Here is a 16,684-nt window from a genome sequence, read left to right as displayed (position 1 = left end):
CGGACAGTATTCTTTTTTTTTTTTATAGAGTCAGTGTTGGTTTAACATTTGCCATGTTCTCTGCCATTTACTTCTTCCTAGGAAGAAGGTCTTTTTCTAGGAAGGTCTTTTTCTTTTGTTGGAAGTATATTCTGAGAAATTCCTGTAGTAAAGGTCTTACGGTAACAACATATCTCAGTGTCTGCTTGTTTCAAATGTCTCTATTTCTCCCTCATTCTGGAAATATGTATATATTCTCTTTGGATATAGAATTTTGAGTTGGCAGTTGTTTTCTTTCAGCACATCAAAAATGTTATTCCACTATTTTCTGTCATCTATTGTTGTGATCAAGAAGTTACCTTAGTTTGGGCGCCTGGGTGGCTCAGTTGGTTGAGCAACTGCCTTCGGCTCAGGTCATGGTCCTGGAGTCCCGGGATCGAGTCCCGCATCGGGCTCCCTGCTCGGCGGGGGGTCTGCTTCTCCCTCTGACTCTCCCCCCTCTCATGTGCTCTCTCTCTCTCTCATTCTCTCTCTCAAATAAATAAAATCTTAAAAAAAAAAAAAAAGAAGTTACCTTAGTTTAACTGATGTTATCTGGCTGCTCATAATATATTTATCATTACCTTTGTTATTCCAGTTTTATTCTTCCTACCTGGACTGTTGCCTTGAAATTGTTTATAACTGTCACTTAAATATTTTAGAAAATTATCTTATTATTATCTTATTATTTTGCTATTATCTTTTCAAATGAAGCTTCTTTTAAATTTTCTCTTATCTTTTTCTAAGTCTCTGGTTAAACCTACATTGTCTTGTTAGTCTATTCTCCACATTTTACATTCTTTTTAAAATCTTTTTTGTCTTTCTGAACTGCATTCCAAACCATTTCTCTTGGTTTATCTTCCATTCTTTAATTCAATCTCCCTTTGTGATAAACATCTTTATTTCAATTATTGTGATTTTCATTTCTAGAAGTTTTTTATTTATTATGTCATTTGTGATAGTTGTCTTCTGCAGATATTTTCCAGACTCCCTTTTATTTCATTAAAATTAGAAGCCCATAGTTGTTTTATATTCTGTGTCTTGTGACATAACATCTGAAGTCTCCATCAGTCTGTTTCTGCTACTTCTCTGTTGCTTTGTTTCCTTGTGTGTCTGGTTATTTTTGACTGTGTGCTAATCATTTAGTCCTGGGATAAACATGTTCTACTCCAGAATATTTTACATTTTTCTCAAAGTGTCTGGGACACTCCTGGTGATTGATTAGCTCAATCTAAGTTAACTGTTTAAAACTTTCAAATTGTGTATACATAATAGGAGAGCATACAACTTCTCAGGGACAGAATTATTCTTCAGTCTTCCTTTTTTTTTTTTCTTCTCTCACATTGCTCATCTACAAAGGCAGTTTTCTTTATAATCCCTTAAGTTAGAGAAAGAGAACAAGTTTAATATTTGTTCTCCTTTATTCTTTCATAAGACCTCAGGCAGCACCTTTTCCATTATTCTGTGAAGTCAATTGACCAAAGTTCAAATGTATAGTATAAACAGATGCCCTCAGGCAAAGAGCAGTTATGTTGATTTGATATTCAGCTTTCCTCTCTGGGTTCAGATTCCCATTTTCCAAAAATATTTACCCTAGCAGCCCCCACTATCTTATGGGCTTTCAATATTTTTAAGGTAATTTTAAAAAGAAATATTTTATCCAGCATTTTTCATTGTTTTCAGTGGAGAGTTGGTCTAAATAGCATAGTTTCTCGTTTACAATCTACCTCACTTTCATTTAAATATGCATTTGGTTAATCAAGTTTGTGCTATTTATATAAGCCTTGGTAGGAAAAGACTTCATAAGAATATGTATTGAAATCCTACAATGAACAGCTTGCTCATTAGGGCTACATATAAGGCATAGAGATATAATCAAGATATAGTCTTTGCTTCATAACATCTTTGCCAAAAAATAGGGTGAGATGAAATAAGAAACATAAAAGAGTTTTTCTGAGATTTAAAGGAGGGAGAGCTCACATCTGTGAAAGATTTGAATTGGGCCTTGAAGGATGGTTATAATTTCAATATGTGGAAATTTGTGGGCAGGGAATTCCAGTGAATTAAAAAATATGAACGATGACATGAAACTGAGAATGGGCAAGGTCTGTGTGCTAAAAAGAGAAATGAGTTTTTTCATTTTTTGTTTTGTTTTGTTTTGTTTAGTTTGGTTGGAAGATAAGATAAAAAAAAAAAAAGCTTGAGAAGAGTATCAAGGACTGGAATTTGCTACCAGGGGCAAATCTTTAAGAAGGCATGCCAGTATTCTCCAACTACCTTCACCCTAGAATAATCTATCATAGCTGTTCTTGTTAATAAGTACATACTGAACAGAAGTATGACCCAGGTGTTACATATCTTCAAAGGACAAGGCCTATCATGGAAAAAGGCAAGAGAGGAAGTTGATTCTTCTGAGATCATGGCTTCATCTCATTTAGTCCAAGAGAAAAAAGTTTTGCCTCAAAAGGCATCTACATTATATTTGCTTTATCTGTTTAAAAAAGTCCCAAAGAAACAAAAGCTGTCAGTTTGGTTTCTGATCTGAGGAATGGACTCACACCCCTTGCATGTCTCAGGTACACTTGTCTATTTTAGTGTCAGTGAAGTATTTCAATCAGCTCCAGCACTTCAAATACCATCTGCCTCCTCGGTACCTGCTGTGCTTTGTGATTTTAGAGCTTCTGCTTGATATGGACTAGAACCTGACTCTAGCCATGGGATGTGACAAATATGCATTCTTGATTAAAAAAAAATGATAGATTGCCTTATGGGAGGGAAGCTTTGTAATTTAGAGCACTCATTCATTTATTTATTCTACAAAGAATTAACAACTCCTAACAGGTATCACACAATGTGTTTTTAAACCCTAGAGATATCAGATGAATACTATATGATCCCTGCTCTTAAGGCGCTTATCTTCTGATAGAGGAGACAGAATCATATGTAGGTTTATTATAACAATACATGACTAAAGAGATTATATATATAATATAAAATATGGTGGGGAACCATAGATCTAGCTACAGGTAATCCTTTCCCAGGGAAACTGTTTTTCCAAGTGATGCTCAACCTATATATGCTCAACTATATATGCTCAACCTATATATGCTCAACTCTTTTTCCAAGTGATGCTCAACCAATATATTTCTCCATTTGTTCATTGTGCAAAATCACTGGGCATCCCTGATGTTTAAGCCACTATGCTAGGTCTTGTGAAACATACAAAAATGAATCAGACTCAGATCTTTCCCTTGAGGGTCTAGAAACAAATAGAAAGTATGCCCACAAATCAAGTAATTGTAGTGAGAAAGGTGGACATTGATAGTTGCTCCAAAATGGCATGAACAGAGGCATGAGTTAGTTTTATAGTAACTCAGAAAAGAGAGATTGCTTCCAACTGGAAAAGATTCTAAATGTATCTGTCAAGGGAGTGACAGATGAACATGTTTTTGAAGGATGAATAGGATTTCGAGGCAGAAATGGGTTGAAAGGGACATTTTATGTAGAAATAAGGGAGTAACCAATGATAAAATGTAGGAAATTAATTCTTGTATTTATTATACAGACATGAATTGAAATCTGGCCTTGCCCCATGCACTATGTGCTAATCATTGTTCTTGAAAATGATTCTTGGAAGTTCCCTAAGGCCTAGGGTAGATGTGCCTTCATCCAGACTATTTTGCATTTCTTCTATGAATTGCCTGGATGCACCTACAAGTGAAAGATTGCCTCAAGATAAGTTGAGGAACAGAAAGCACTCCATTATGGTTGGAAAGTCCATGTGGAACCGGTTTAGGAAAGACCTTGAAGAGGATTGTGAACAGAGATAATTTCATTCTGTAAGCACCCTGGAGTCCTTTGCAACCAACACTAACTATCTTTAAATTAAGGCAGATTCAGGGATGCTTGAGTGGCTCAGTCAGTTAAGCCTCTGCTTTTGACTCAGGACATGATCCCAGGGTCCTGAGGTTGAGTCCCACATCGGGCTCCCTGCTTCTCCCTCTGCCTGCCACTCCCCCTGCTTGCTCTCTCTGTCTCTGATAAATAAATAAATAAATAAATAAATAAACAAATAAATAAGGTAATTCAGAGTTTTCAGAGACAGGTTTGAGTAATTAAGATATATATATTTTTTCTACTTTTAACACAAAGAAGAAGGACTTTTTAAATGATTTGAGAGACATGTTCTAAAAATCTGGTGATAAAAAAAAGAAGAAGATAGTAGGAAGGGAAAAATGAAGGGGGGGAAATTGGAGGGGGAGATGAACCATGAAAGACTATGGACTCTGAGAAACAAACTAAAGGTTCTAGAGGGGAGGGGGGTGGGGGGATGGGTTAGCCTGGTGATGGGCATTGAAGAGGGCAGGTACTGAATGGAGCACTGGGTGTTACACGCAAACAATGAATCATGGAACACTACATCAAAAACTAATGATGTAATGTATGGTGATTAACATAACAATAAAAATTAAAAAAATAAAAATAAAAATCTGGTGAAACAGAGGAGAGCCATAAGACCTGTGCTCTTATTGACAAGGAAAATGACAAAACCGCCAAATTGTCATCAGTATGGCCCAATGCACTTAGTGAATCACAGGTCATCTCACTCAGAAAATACTTTAATATTCTCAGATGTCCTTGACAATTCACTGTATGGTCCTCTCTAAAGAAGTCCTAGTGCAAAGAAAGCAAGAGGGGCAGTTTGGCTGAGAGAACTATAAATATCCTATCCCAAGAATGTGGGCATATCAGCACATCAGTGAACACCAGTAGCAAAGCTGAGCTTATTTTTATGTGATTCCAGAATATATGTTTGGTGGCATACCTAATAAAATAAACACAATGTAAAAGTTTATTTGTGGTTTAAGAAATTTCTCTTGTCTCCACATCCATTGAAATTCAGACCAAGTGGAACTTACTCTCATCAGTCAGCTGTTTCTGGTATATTTATCCCGCAATGCTCACAAATCCTAGTTAACATAAACCTAGCCTGACATAAATTCGAAAGCATTATAAACATTTTAGGCAATATTTCTCCCCTAAAATTTTATGGTTCTAAAACCAGTATGTTCAGTACGGAGCCTACATGTTCACTGCGTGTGTAACTTTTTTTGGCTGGGGGGGGCTACTTTGATTTTTTTCTCTTTACACTGTACTGATAATTTTTATTCAGAGGCAAACACTGGCATTTTTGCTCTTAATGACAGAAAACTTTTCCAAGGCATTTAATAAACTATTAACTTTTTCAAACCACTCATTCAGCCATAATCTTGAAAGCAAAAAAAGAGTAATATAAAGGGCCTCTTTAAAATAATTTGTTTACTTTTTTAATATTGTTTACTTCCAGTGTAAATAATGAACACAAGCATTAATTAAATAATGTAATACATCTAATGCTCATTTACTGTAGTATGGCTTTAATAACAAAATGGACTTATTTATGGGAGTGAAATGATGTGATTTAGCAAAAAAGATGAAAATAGTTTCAATCAGAAAGCTATTCATGAATTATTGAGTATTCTGTGCAAAATGAATATGGAATTATTTTATCTTTGTGAAGTGAGTATTGAGCCCTTATTTGGATCCCTGCTCAAAAAGATCATAAGCATTGGAGGGGCAAACAATAGATCTACCAAACTTAGTCTAATGAAGGCATCTTAAATTTCTGCTTAATATTTTAATTCTTCTAATGATAGTGCTCTGGCAAAGTCAGGATTGTTAACATCGGGGCAGTTTCTAGTATAGTCACAGACTACACTATCATATGGCCTCATCAGACCTTTAAAAATTAGAGAAAAATGATACTCCAAAATCTGGAGGATGATGGGTAGGAATGAAAAGAAAGAAAGAAAGAGGAAAGAAAGAAAGAAAGAAAGAAAGAAAGAAAGAAAAAGAAAGAAAGAAAGAAAAGAAATTGAATTCTAGTGTTTTATTAGCATAAACATTGTAAGGAAAAAAATGAAATCAAGTGATCAATATTACTATAAATGAAGCCATGTTCTCCGGTTATAATTCTCTCAAGATTTAGCCATTAACCGCAATAAATTCTGTATCTTACCTAATTTTTAATAACCACAAAAATCTATGAAATTGATAGGATGCTTTATAAATGGATAATAGTTTACTGTCCAATAAACCTCACCTTAGGCTCTCTCAGAAAACTATTTTAATTATGAAGTTTGACTCTCTGTGGTTTATCATTTTGGTCAATGTAATGCATCTGATTTAGAGTTTGCATTTCTCTAAGATAAAATAGACTTTTACTCGACAGTGCATTTTGAGATTAAATGAATGTTATGTATTTGGTCTTTCTTAACAGTTCACTACTAAGTTGAAATGCTCTGGGAAGCAGTATACTATATCAGGTGGAATAAGTTAGACCACCTGGGTTGAGAATCCCAGGTTCACATTTTATTTTATTTTTTTTTAAGATTTTTTATTTATTTATTTGAGAGAGAGAGAGAGTGCAGGAGCAGGGAGAGGGGCAGAGGAAGAAGCAGACTCCCCCCTGAGCAGGGAGCCCGATGCGGGGCTCAATCCCAGGATCATGACCTGAGCCGAAGGCAGACGCTTAACGACTGAGCCACCCAGGGCCCCATCAGATTCACATTTTATTTATTCCTATAATCCTTGGATATTTCACCTGCAATGTGAGGTTAATAGGAGTACCTACCTCAGACAGTTATTGTGAGATTATTGAGAAAACTGATACAGCATGCCTGGCACACGCAATGATAAATACTAATTGTATTTATTATTATCGTTGTTATTACTACATGGAGCAATAGAGTATAGTGGCTAAGAGAAAAGTCACTGGAAGCCAATTGGATTCAGATGTCCAGATTGCCGCTTAATGGCAGTGTACTTAAAATCCTTGCCTTCATTTTCCTTAATATAACGACTTCAGGTAGGGGAACACTTCCTGCTGTCCAAATACAATCCAAAATTTTTGCAGAACCTCATTTCTTACTCATACCAAAGTCCAAAACAGGTATCCCTGGTCAGTTTTCTGCTAGATGGTGCTTCTCTCATCTGTCGGTTCTGCAAACTCCTAGGGGCCAATGAGGAAAAGGTAGAGAGAACATGAGAAGGTCTGCGTGCTCTTTAAAACTGTAAGCCCATAAGTGCCTCACATCGTTCTTGCTCCCATTCCAGTGATGACAGTGCGTAACGTGGCCACATGTTGATGCAAAGAGGGCCGGGAAAAAATGGAGTCCCTGGCTGGTGAGCTCCTTCCCTGTGACAACACACATTTTGGTGTAGCACTATTCATCTCTGCCACAAGGATCAGTGATCTCAGCCCTAATTCTCCAGAGAACAAGGCCTGAATTCAGTGCCCATCCTTTTATTGGAAGGCATGAATCCATGATTTAGAGAGTGAGTCACAAAGGAAGCGAGGCAGGAAATGATGGGGGAATAGTGGAGGGGCTGTGTCATCAAGCAGGCTGCTACTCTCCAGTGAACCTCAAAGAGACACAGAGAATCACTGGGCAGCTGCAGCACTTGACTTAGAAAGAAGCATGTTTGAAGAAAGCATGAGGCAGTGTGTGGGAGGGAAGGAGGGTTGGAGGAGAAGGAATTTATCTGCTATGTCTCTTCCCATTTCCTGCTTCCTTTTGGCTAAAGTTCACCGCCCAGAGTCTTCACTGCCTGCATCCCATGAACCCTGGACACACCCTTGGATGGCTATTCAGAAAGCCAGATCCTATACCCTGTAAAGTGGCACTTTATACAAATCTGGAAGTGGATGAAGAGCAAAAAGCCTGTCTGCACTCTGGCAGCCAGGAGAGAGGGCCTCGAATTCCAAAAAGGTGACTGGCCATCCTCAGGAAGTGGGACCAAATGGGTTCAAGCAGGCTGGTTATCTGCAGGGAGAGCTGAGGTAGACTTATGGGATGAGGGTCTAGGTAAGGACTCTGAGGGAGCACCTGAGGCACCAAAAATGTGTCCAAGCTAGTCACCTTGCAAAATTAAATAGCTTTTTATGTAATGCAAATGGAAGACAGTATCAGCATACAACAAAAATAGACTAAATAGAAACTATTGTATTTATTCTGGCAAGATTTGGATTCAGAACTAAATGCAATGTATCTGCTCATTTCTTGAAAAGGAGAGCATACTTTTTCCTCAAAAAACAAACAAAAAACCCAAACATACAACATTCTAGTGCCCAAAGTCACCAACAAAGATTTGCTTTTCTGAAAATCTGGTTTGATTTGGTCTTGTATATACTGAGAAATTTCACTGTAGAAACAATTTCAGTTATTATTAACATCATTTATATTCATATACATAAAACCCACATCTTAACAATCCAAGTATCGTCTTCTATGCTGACAGCGGCCATACTTTAGACATTAATAAGATCAGGTATCCATGAGGCATTCTTTCCTAAATCATTTTGCCCAAATGAGAATTTATAAGTGAGTTTTATCCTCCTCCATGAATGATTTTCTAGAATCAAAACCAGTTATGTGATAAAACTTAATTCCTCTAAACAGATTTTGTGTTTCATGTTTCAAACTGATAAGGACAATCTGAGTCTATATTCTGGAATAGCAATTAATCCAAAATAAAAAATGGTAGCTAATAACCTGTTTCATAAAATCTGAGTCTTGTTTTGTTTTTTTGTAACCCCATCTAGTGATAAGGGTAGGATAATGAGTGGTCCAGTGATTTGTTGCCTACACACATGCCCAGTCTTCCTCATGGAAAATGCCATCAAGCAAAAGACCATCTGGCCTTTGATATTTTCTTAATGTGCATTAAAGGGCCCCAAATTTCCCATAAAAAATGGAAAACGTAATCCCAAAGGTTTAATCTAAGTCAGAGAAAAAGACAGAGAGGATACCCTGTCAGCTATTACTGGGGAATAGTAAAGATAAACTAAAAGAATAATAAAAATCAGAAGTGGACAAAACCCAGGATCAATTTTTAATGACTTCACATTGCCCCAACAAAGAGGTTTTTATATTTTATTGTCCAGAAGCAGTAACTTTTAAATAATTCTATTTAAATATTTAAAAAATCAGTCATTTATATTTTAAGTTTACCTCAGAAGAGATATAAGTACACTCTTAGATTTAAATCCAAATTTAGTCAATTTTTAAAAAGTATATTTTTATAATGATGTACAATATGATCCATTGGCATCATGTAGTTCATTAGCAGACTTTTTCTTGTGTTTTATAGCTGTAGAATCAGAAATATGTTTTCTATTAAAGGATTCTTTAATTTCAGCCTTCTTGAATAAAATCTTGACTGTCTTCCAAATAAATTCGACAACTTTTCTGAAAAACTTGTTCCAGTGTTTAACAATGTTTAAATTCTGAAAATTTTTCCTTCTAATAAATCTGAGTTCTTAGCATTGTTCTTCAAGACTAGGTCTTTCTGCTTTAGCTTTGTAATAATGAACTACTGAGCAGGATCATTTTTATATACTCCTCTATCAATATATCTTAGTTTTCTCTTCTTGAAGCTGATATATTTATTTACTGAATTTTACTCAAATCAATTTAACTTTTTCTGGTATACTTCTGAATTGATCCCAAACTCTATCATTTGCTTTGATTGTGACATAAGGTCATTTCCTATTAAAGATCAATATGAATGGGAATATTGTGTTTTAATTTTGTAAACAATTAAATTACATTTTGTAAATGATCTCATTTTGTAAACTATTATCCTGAGATGTATTATTTATTTTGTAAGGAATCTGGAAATTTTCCACTCTAATTCTCTATTGTATAGCAAAAAGAATTGTAACAAAATGGATTTTAGAATAGGGGAGATCGTGGGGAGAAGAGACTGGGCCAGCAGACCTAAAAGAACACCTCATGGAGATTATTTTGGAGTTACATCATCAAAACGAACCAGAGTGGGTCAAAGAAAAATAAATGTGTTCCAGATGAAAAGGGTGCATCCAACGTATAAATCTGTGAAATCACGGTGGGTATTGGAAGTGCCATGAATTTAGCATGGTTGGTTGTAGAAGAAGGAGGGATAAAGGGAACTCAGAGGGATGGTTGGGAAATGATGTAAAAGAGCCTGTATACCCTACTGAGAGATTTGTGCATTATCCTGTAGATAATACATTTTCCAGAAGAAATATGGTAAGATTTGTGTTTTAAGGAAAAAAGTCAAAATGTAGAGAATGAAATGAAATGGTTTTTTTGTGGACCCAGAGGAAACAGTGAGAGAATTCAGATGAGAGAAAATAAGAGCTTAAATGAGGCTGTGTTCATGAGATGAAGAAGATGGAGTTCATTCTGGAATTCACGCTCTGTTTCAGGCTATTCAGGCTATTGTTTGCTTTAAGTGGTAAAGGAAAGGGAAGAGTTAAGAAAATGAAGAAGGTGTAGTGGATAGGGGATAATTAAGCAAGACAAGCAACAGAGAAAAGAAGGCAAGTCTGAGAAGAAGACAATGATTTCACAGAGGTGTCTGTGCTACAGCCTAATGGTAGTTAGTTAGAAAACACAGTTCTGGTACATAAGCAGGAGCTGGGGGCCAGAGGAAAAATTGGGGAGTCAATATGTCCCAAGTGATGGATCAGACCAGAAGCAAGACTAAATCCCTAGGAAGCATATAAACTATAAGAAATAATGATGGCCTAGAACAGTAAACCAGGGATTACCAACACTTAAGAAGTGGGAAGAGGAAGAGAAGTCAGTAAAGAAACAGAGAAGGGAGAGTATAAAAGATGAAATAAAAATTTAGAGAGAAAGTGTCTCCATAGCTGAGGGGTAGAAACTTTTAAGGAAAAGGAGCAGAATCTAACAGTCCAGAGTTCAAGTAGAAGGATGATGGGGGAGAAGGCATCAGACTGTTTTTGTTGACCTTCATGATTAACATCGGGGAAGGTATGTGCTATGGTGAGTGATGTGAATTGTGTAAGACTGAAGAATCACAGACCTGTACCCCTGAAACAAATAATACATAATATGTTAATTAAAAAAATAAAAATAAAATGACATAAAAAACCATTTTAGATTAGTTAAGGAAGAGAGTAAAAGCCTGCAGTGGCTTGAGAAGAGAATGAAACATGAGCAAGCCGAGAATGTGACTGCAGAAAACTCAAGAATCCTGGCAACCATGGAAAAGAAATAGGTGAGATTGAGAACAAGCAAGATTGTGGGATTGAGGCTTGCATAAACTTATATATTTTTTTGAACAGGAGTGACTTGAGTGTGGCTGTGGGCTAAAGGATGTAATCTATTTGCGAGAGGGAGGTTGAAAATGTAGGAGAAAAGGGACAACTCAGAAAATGAGGAAAAGGATTAGATAGAATTAGGAACCAGAAAGGAAAAGCCGTGGACTGAAGAAGGAGCATCTCTTCCTCTGAGACAGAAAAGGACATGCTTTGTGAGTGGATCATGCACTGTCTGGCAACAACAGGCCAGGAGATTTTGATGTTCATAGATGTCACTGTCATGCCAGGCATGGGAGTTCATTAGACAGGTGGACCAGAATTACAGACTCAGATCCAAATGTCCAGGAGCCAGAACAGAATATGGGAAATGATCACACTTACAAGGAAGAGATAGAAAATGTTAATTCTCATCATGTGACCTAGTAGGAGGAAAGGCTAGGTATGGAGAGGAGGTCATGTATTGTGTTGTGATTAAGAACTTGGGACTTGGAATCGGAGGACAGTGAATTCCTAGCTCAGCTCAGGCACATATTAAGTGCGTGAGCTTATGTATGGCACTTAACCACTCCCTGCTTGAGTTTCTCCACATTGTAAGTTGAAGGCAATGGTAACAACCGCACAAGACTGTTGTAAGGAATAAATGAGAAATCGATATAAAGATTTCAGAGGGCTCGACATATAGGGATTTATTAAAGTTTATGTTCGTTCATTCTGATTACACGGACTATGAAAGTGGAAAGAGTGGCGAAAGTTCTAGCTCAAGGGCTGTATGATCTCCGCAAATTAGGAGAATGCCATTTGATGGGCTACTGGAAAGGGGTGAAGCTTGGGAGAGAGGTGTTATGAGAAAGAACAGAAAGTGACTAGGAACACACAAAAAAGTTCGCTAAGTGTTGATGACATTGGTCTTGGTAATGATTTCATGGATATGTTAAGTGTCTTTATCACAGGTTTGGTTTTTTTTTTTTCCCCCTAAGTAGAGTTAAAAACCCAGCTGAAGAAAGTGGCCATTATTTGTAATGTTACTACTCTGAGTAGTCAAAAATTATTTCTCTAGAATTAGGGGATATGAGGAAAATGGTAGAAGAAGGAAAAGTGGATGAAAGTGTGGAGTGGATCATCGCATGGGGGAAAGCAAGAGAGTGAGAGATGGGGGAGTATTGAAGTGGCTGCTGATCTGGGGACATAGGCCTGTTCGTGGAAGGAAGTAAAACCAGGAAGGGCCTGGAGGGGTACACAAAAGGTCTGGTGATTCCAGTCACATCAAAAGCCAACATTACAGGGTGGAAGTAATGAAAACTCAGAACATGGGATTTGTTAGCTGAAAAGCAGAATGAAGATTGCTGAAATGGAGAGGAGGTGAAGCCATGGGTTCATGAAGAATGCATGAATCAAGGTCAGGGTCATGGGAGGTGACTGAATGATGGGCAGAGTTCAGACTGAGAAAAATCCAAGCCAGGACCAAAGCCATGGGATTTAATGTATGATGCTGATGAGAAGAGTGTGGCAGAGCCGGATGGTGAGAACTCTGGAAAAGCTTAGATTTCTTTTTGCCATAGAGAGAAAGTCTACTGAAAATATATAGAGTCTGAGGCTGGTATGGGATTCTGAAAGGAAGAGTGAGTATCTTCCTTACCTCTGGAGTCCCAGTGCCCAACACAATGGCTAACACTTGATGTATAGTAAGTGTGCAGTTAATGTCTATTGAATGATTCTGTGAAATACTGGGTTCAATCCACATGAGTCCATTAAACTGTTTTTCACTTTTCCAAAACCAAATATAAATCGTAATTGTTGTAACATGGGGAATTTTTAGATGCCCAAACCTTACTTCCAAAGCACAAAAGCTAGTTGCATTTTGGTATTTTTCCTTCATTTATGAATTCAGCGAATATTCATTGAACAACAACTTTGTGCCAGGCACTGTTCCATACATTGGGAAAGATAGTGGAGGAAAAGGCAAACCAGGCCCCAGCTCAGGGAGCTTAATTTTAGTGGGAGAAAAACAGACAGCATATAAAAATATAAATGTTAATTTCAGTTAGGAAGAAGGCTGCATTGAAATTAAAACAAGTAGTGAGATAGGGAGTAAGCTGGAAGACAGCTCTCTTTTATATAAGACAGTCAGAAAAGACCTCTGACAAGGTGACATTTATCTGGGACCTGATGGATAAAAAGGAGTCAACCATGTGAAGATTGGGAGGTTTTCCGGGCAAACAGGTGGTGTAAAGGCCCAATGGGAAGATCGAGTTAAACAGAGAAGGACAGAAACAAGACCAATATCTCTGCACTAGGGTCTAATAAGAAAGTCATATCTTTTCCCAAAATGTTACATGTTTAAACATGAACGTGATAGCAGTGAATGTTCAATTTTCAAGGACTGCACAGTGGTTAGGAGTAGACTCTGGAGTGACACTGCCCTCATTTAATCCGGGCTCCTCCTTTTCTACCTGTGTTACCTTGGGAAAGTATACCTAAATATTCTAGCATATTATTACCTGTAACATGGTGTTAATAATAGTACCTACCTAATACAGTTGTTAAAAGAATTAAGTGAATTGATAGTTGTAAAACAGAAAAGTGCTTGGCACATTAAAAGTGCTTCTTCTATAAAATAATCCCATCTTTTTTTTTTTCCTGTACTGCATTATATGGGAAAGATCATCTCTTTTGTTACATACTCTTAATGATTATTTCTGTTGATTCTGAGTATCCCATAATCTAATTAACTGTAGAAGAAGCAGGTTGTTTTAATTTTTCTGCATCATAAATCACTCGACAATGAACATCGTTATCATGCTTTGAGGTCTTCCACAATAGTGATCACCTGGGTGGCAGAGTACGAGTGAACCCGTAAAAATATTTCACTGGCTGAAGCATCTGTAAGAGGCATCCTCATCTTGATTGGCTTCTCATGAGATTACTACCAGATAACAGAGAAAAGATATGCTCTCCATGGCTGTCCTGACAGCTGAATTTATCCTGAAGGGAAGTTATGCTTGGCTTATACAATGTTTCCTGTCCCAAGAAAATTTTATTTAGTTGCCAAGAAGAAAAAAAACAAAAAACAACTCACAATTTACTGTAAATCCCCCATATTTCTGGCCTTTCTGAAGAAATAGTCTATTTCTATTAAACTGATAGAACTGGACATACTGGCTATGAGGCAACAATTGTGAACAGATTTCTTATAGCATCTTTGCCATTCTTCCATAATTTCATGTTTTATTTTTTTTAAAGATTTATTTATTTATTTGAGAGAGGGGGTGGGAGTGGGGGGGAGGGGCAGAGGGAGAGAGAGAATCCCCAATAGACTCCCCACCTAGTGAGGTGCCCGATGTGCTGCTCGATCCCATGACCCCAAAATCATGACCTGAGCCAAAAATCAAGAGTCAGCTCACCTAACCGACTGAGCCACCAGGAGCCCCCAAAATTTGGTTTTAAAGTAAAGTTCATACTGTTAAAATATTGTCTAAAATATTATATGCCTCTTGTACTAAAAGTTTAAACTATTCTATGGAAAAATTGTTTGAGAAAAATAATTTATAGAGAAAACTAGAGTAGCTCAGAACATCTGAAAATAGCTGGAGTTTTTGAAATATGGCATTACTTCCTTTGAAAATAAAGAAATTTCCCAAACAAGTGAGCTTTTGTTTAATGTACTGAGTTCTGGAAATTTAAAGTTATATAAATGTGATACACTTGAATCAAATTAAAATATGAAGAATTGGGGTGTCCGGGTGGCTCAGTCAGTTAAGCATCTGCCTTTGGCTCAGGTCATGATCCCAGGATCCTGCGATTGAGCCCCGTGTAGGGCCCCCTGCTCATCAGGTAGCCTGCTTTCCCCTCTCCCTGCTTGTGCTCTCTCTCAAATAAATAAATAAAAATCTTTAAAAAAATAAAATAAAATATGAAGGAACAAATATAGATAATATCCCCGTTAATTATTATGAATTACTGAAGCTTTTAGGTAACATCCACATTGTTTCATGCAAAAGGAGGCCCATGCTATAATCTATTTGGTCTAAATTAAATTCATTAAATACAAATATACATATACTCACATGTATCGTCTTAAAAGTCTGAAAAATGAACTTCCAAAAGGTGCACAGTTGGCACCTAATAAACATTTATTAAATTTGGGGTTTTCTTCTGGTTTATGGAGATATAAATGACAACATTGTGTAAGTTTAAGGTGTACTGAGTGATGACGTGATATATGTAAATATCGTGAAGTGATTACCACGTTAATATTAGTTTACACATCTACTACATCGCATAGTTACCTGTGTGTGTGTGTGTGTGTGTGTGTGTGTGGTGAGAATGTTTAAAATCTACTCTCCTAGCAACTTTCAATTATACAGTAGTGTTGACTATTGTTACCATGCTGTGCAATGATTCAGAGAACTTATTCATCTTCTAACTAAAAGTCTGTACCTTCTTTTTTTTAAGATTTTATTTATTTATTTTGAGAGCGAAAGAAAGCACGAGCGGGAGGAAGGGCAGAGGCAGAGGGATAGAGAAAATCTCAAGCAGACTCCACGCTGAGTGCGGAGTCTGACGTGGGGCTCGATACCACAACCATGTGATCGCAACCTGAGCCAAAACCAAAAGTCGGGTGCTTAACTGACTGAGCCAGCCAGGCACCCCCTAAAAGTTTGTACCTTTAACCGACATCTCCCTATTTCCCCAGCCCCTGGTAACCACTCTCTGTTTCTAGGAGTTTGACTTTTTTAGATTCCACATGTAAGTGAGATCATGCAGTATTTGTCTTCTTCTGTTTGACTGACTTCACTTAGCATAACACCCTTAAGGTTCATCCATATTGTCACAGATAGAAGGATTTCCTTCTTTTTTATGGCTGAATAATTTTTCCATGTGGATCGATATTTATATCTGTATCTATATTTGTATCTACATGTCATTTTCTTTATCCATTCTTCTGGCAACAGACACTTAGGTGTTGCCATGTCTTGGCTATTGTAAGTAATGCCGCAATGATCATGAGGGTGCAGATATCTCTTTGAAACTGAAAAAAAAAAAATAAAGAAAAAGAAAAAGAAAGGCTTTATGCTATAAATATGTAAAGCCGCTAACTCAATAAACTTTTGTTTTTCCTGACATGCATCACCAATGATGTATGCTTTTTATTCTTATTTCAATTTTGTTTACAGAAAACTGGGCACAAACCAGAAAGTGTGGATTTGTGTGGAGCACATATTGAATGGGCCAAGGAAAAATCAAGCCGAAAGAATGTCTTTCAGGTAAGAATGTTACATATATTAAATTTATTCCTATTACTTCTAAATGTGAGCTCTCAACATATACTTCTTTGTTGTGATGTTTTCATGTGCATGAACAAGTTGTTCGAAGGTCACTGTGAAAAACTGATTTAGCCTCCTTGTTGAATTTTAGTTCATTTTGTGGCTTTTCCTTGGTTACTGGTTGCTATCTAAATAGGAAATATATGTTTGTGTCTTGACTAATTCTACACTCAAAGTCATTGAGTGTTGC

General features: G+C 36.9%; 1 protein-coding gene across 1 annotated transcript in view; it reads left to right on the top strand.

Moving 5' to 3' along the window:
* Positions 1–16,684, top strand: part of ARHGAP15 (Rho GTPase activating protein 15) — a 588,861-nt gene that overhangs the window by 106,504 nt on the left and 465,673 nt on the right. Inside the window, exon 7 of the mRNA XM_081814529.1 lies at positions 16,345–16,434. Within this exon, the coding sequence (XP_081670655.1) occupies positions 16,345–16,434 (90 nt within the window). The remainder of the gene's footprint in view (positions 1–16,344; positions 16,435–16,684) is intronic.

This window comes from Leptonychotes weddellii, chromosome 3 (assembly GCF_054177405.1).
Source record: "Leptonychotes weddellii isolate Sample4059 chromosome 3, ASM5417740v2, whole genome shotgun sequence".
NCBI classification, from domain to species: domain Eukaryota; kingdom Metazoa; phylum Chordata; class Mammalia; order Carnivora; family Phocidae; genus Leptonychotes; species Leptonychotes weddellii.
Note: the sequence above shows the minus strand (reverse complement) of the source record. Positions and strands in the feature narration are given on the sequence as shown.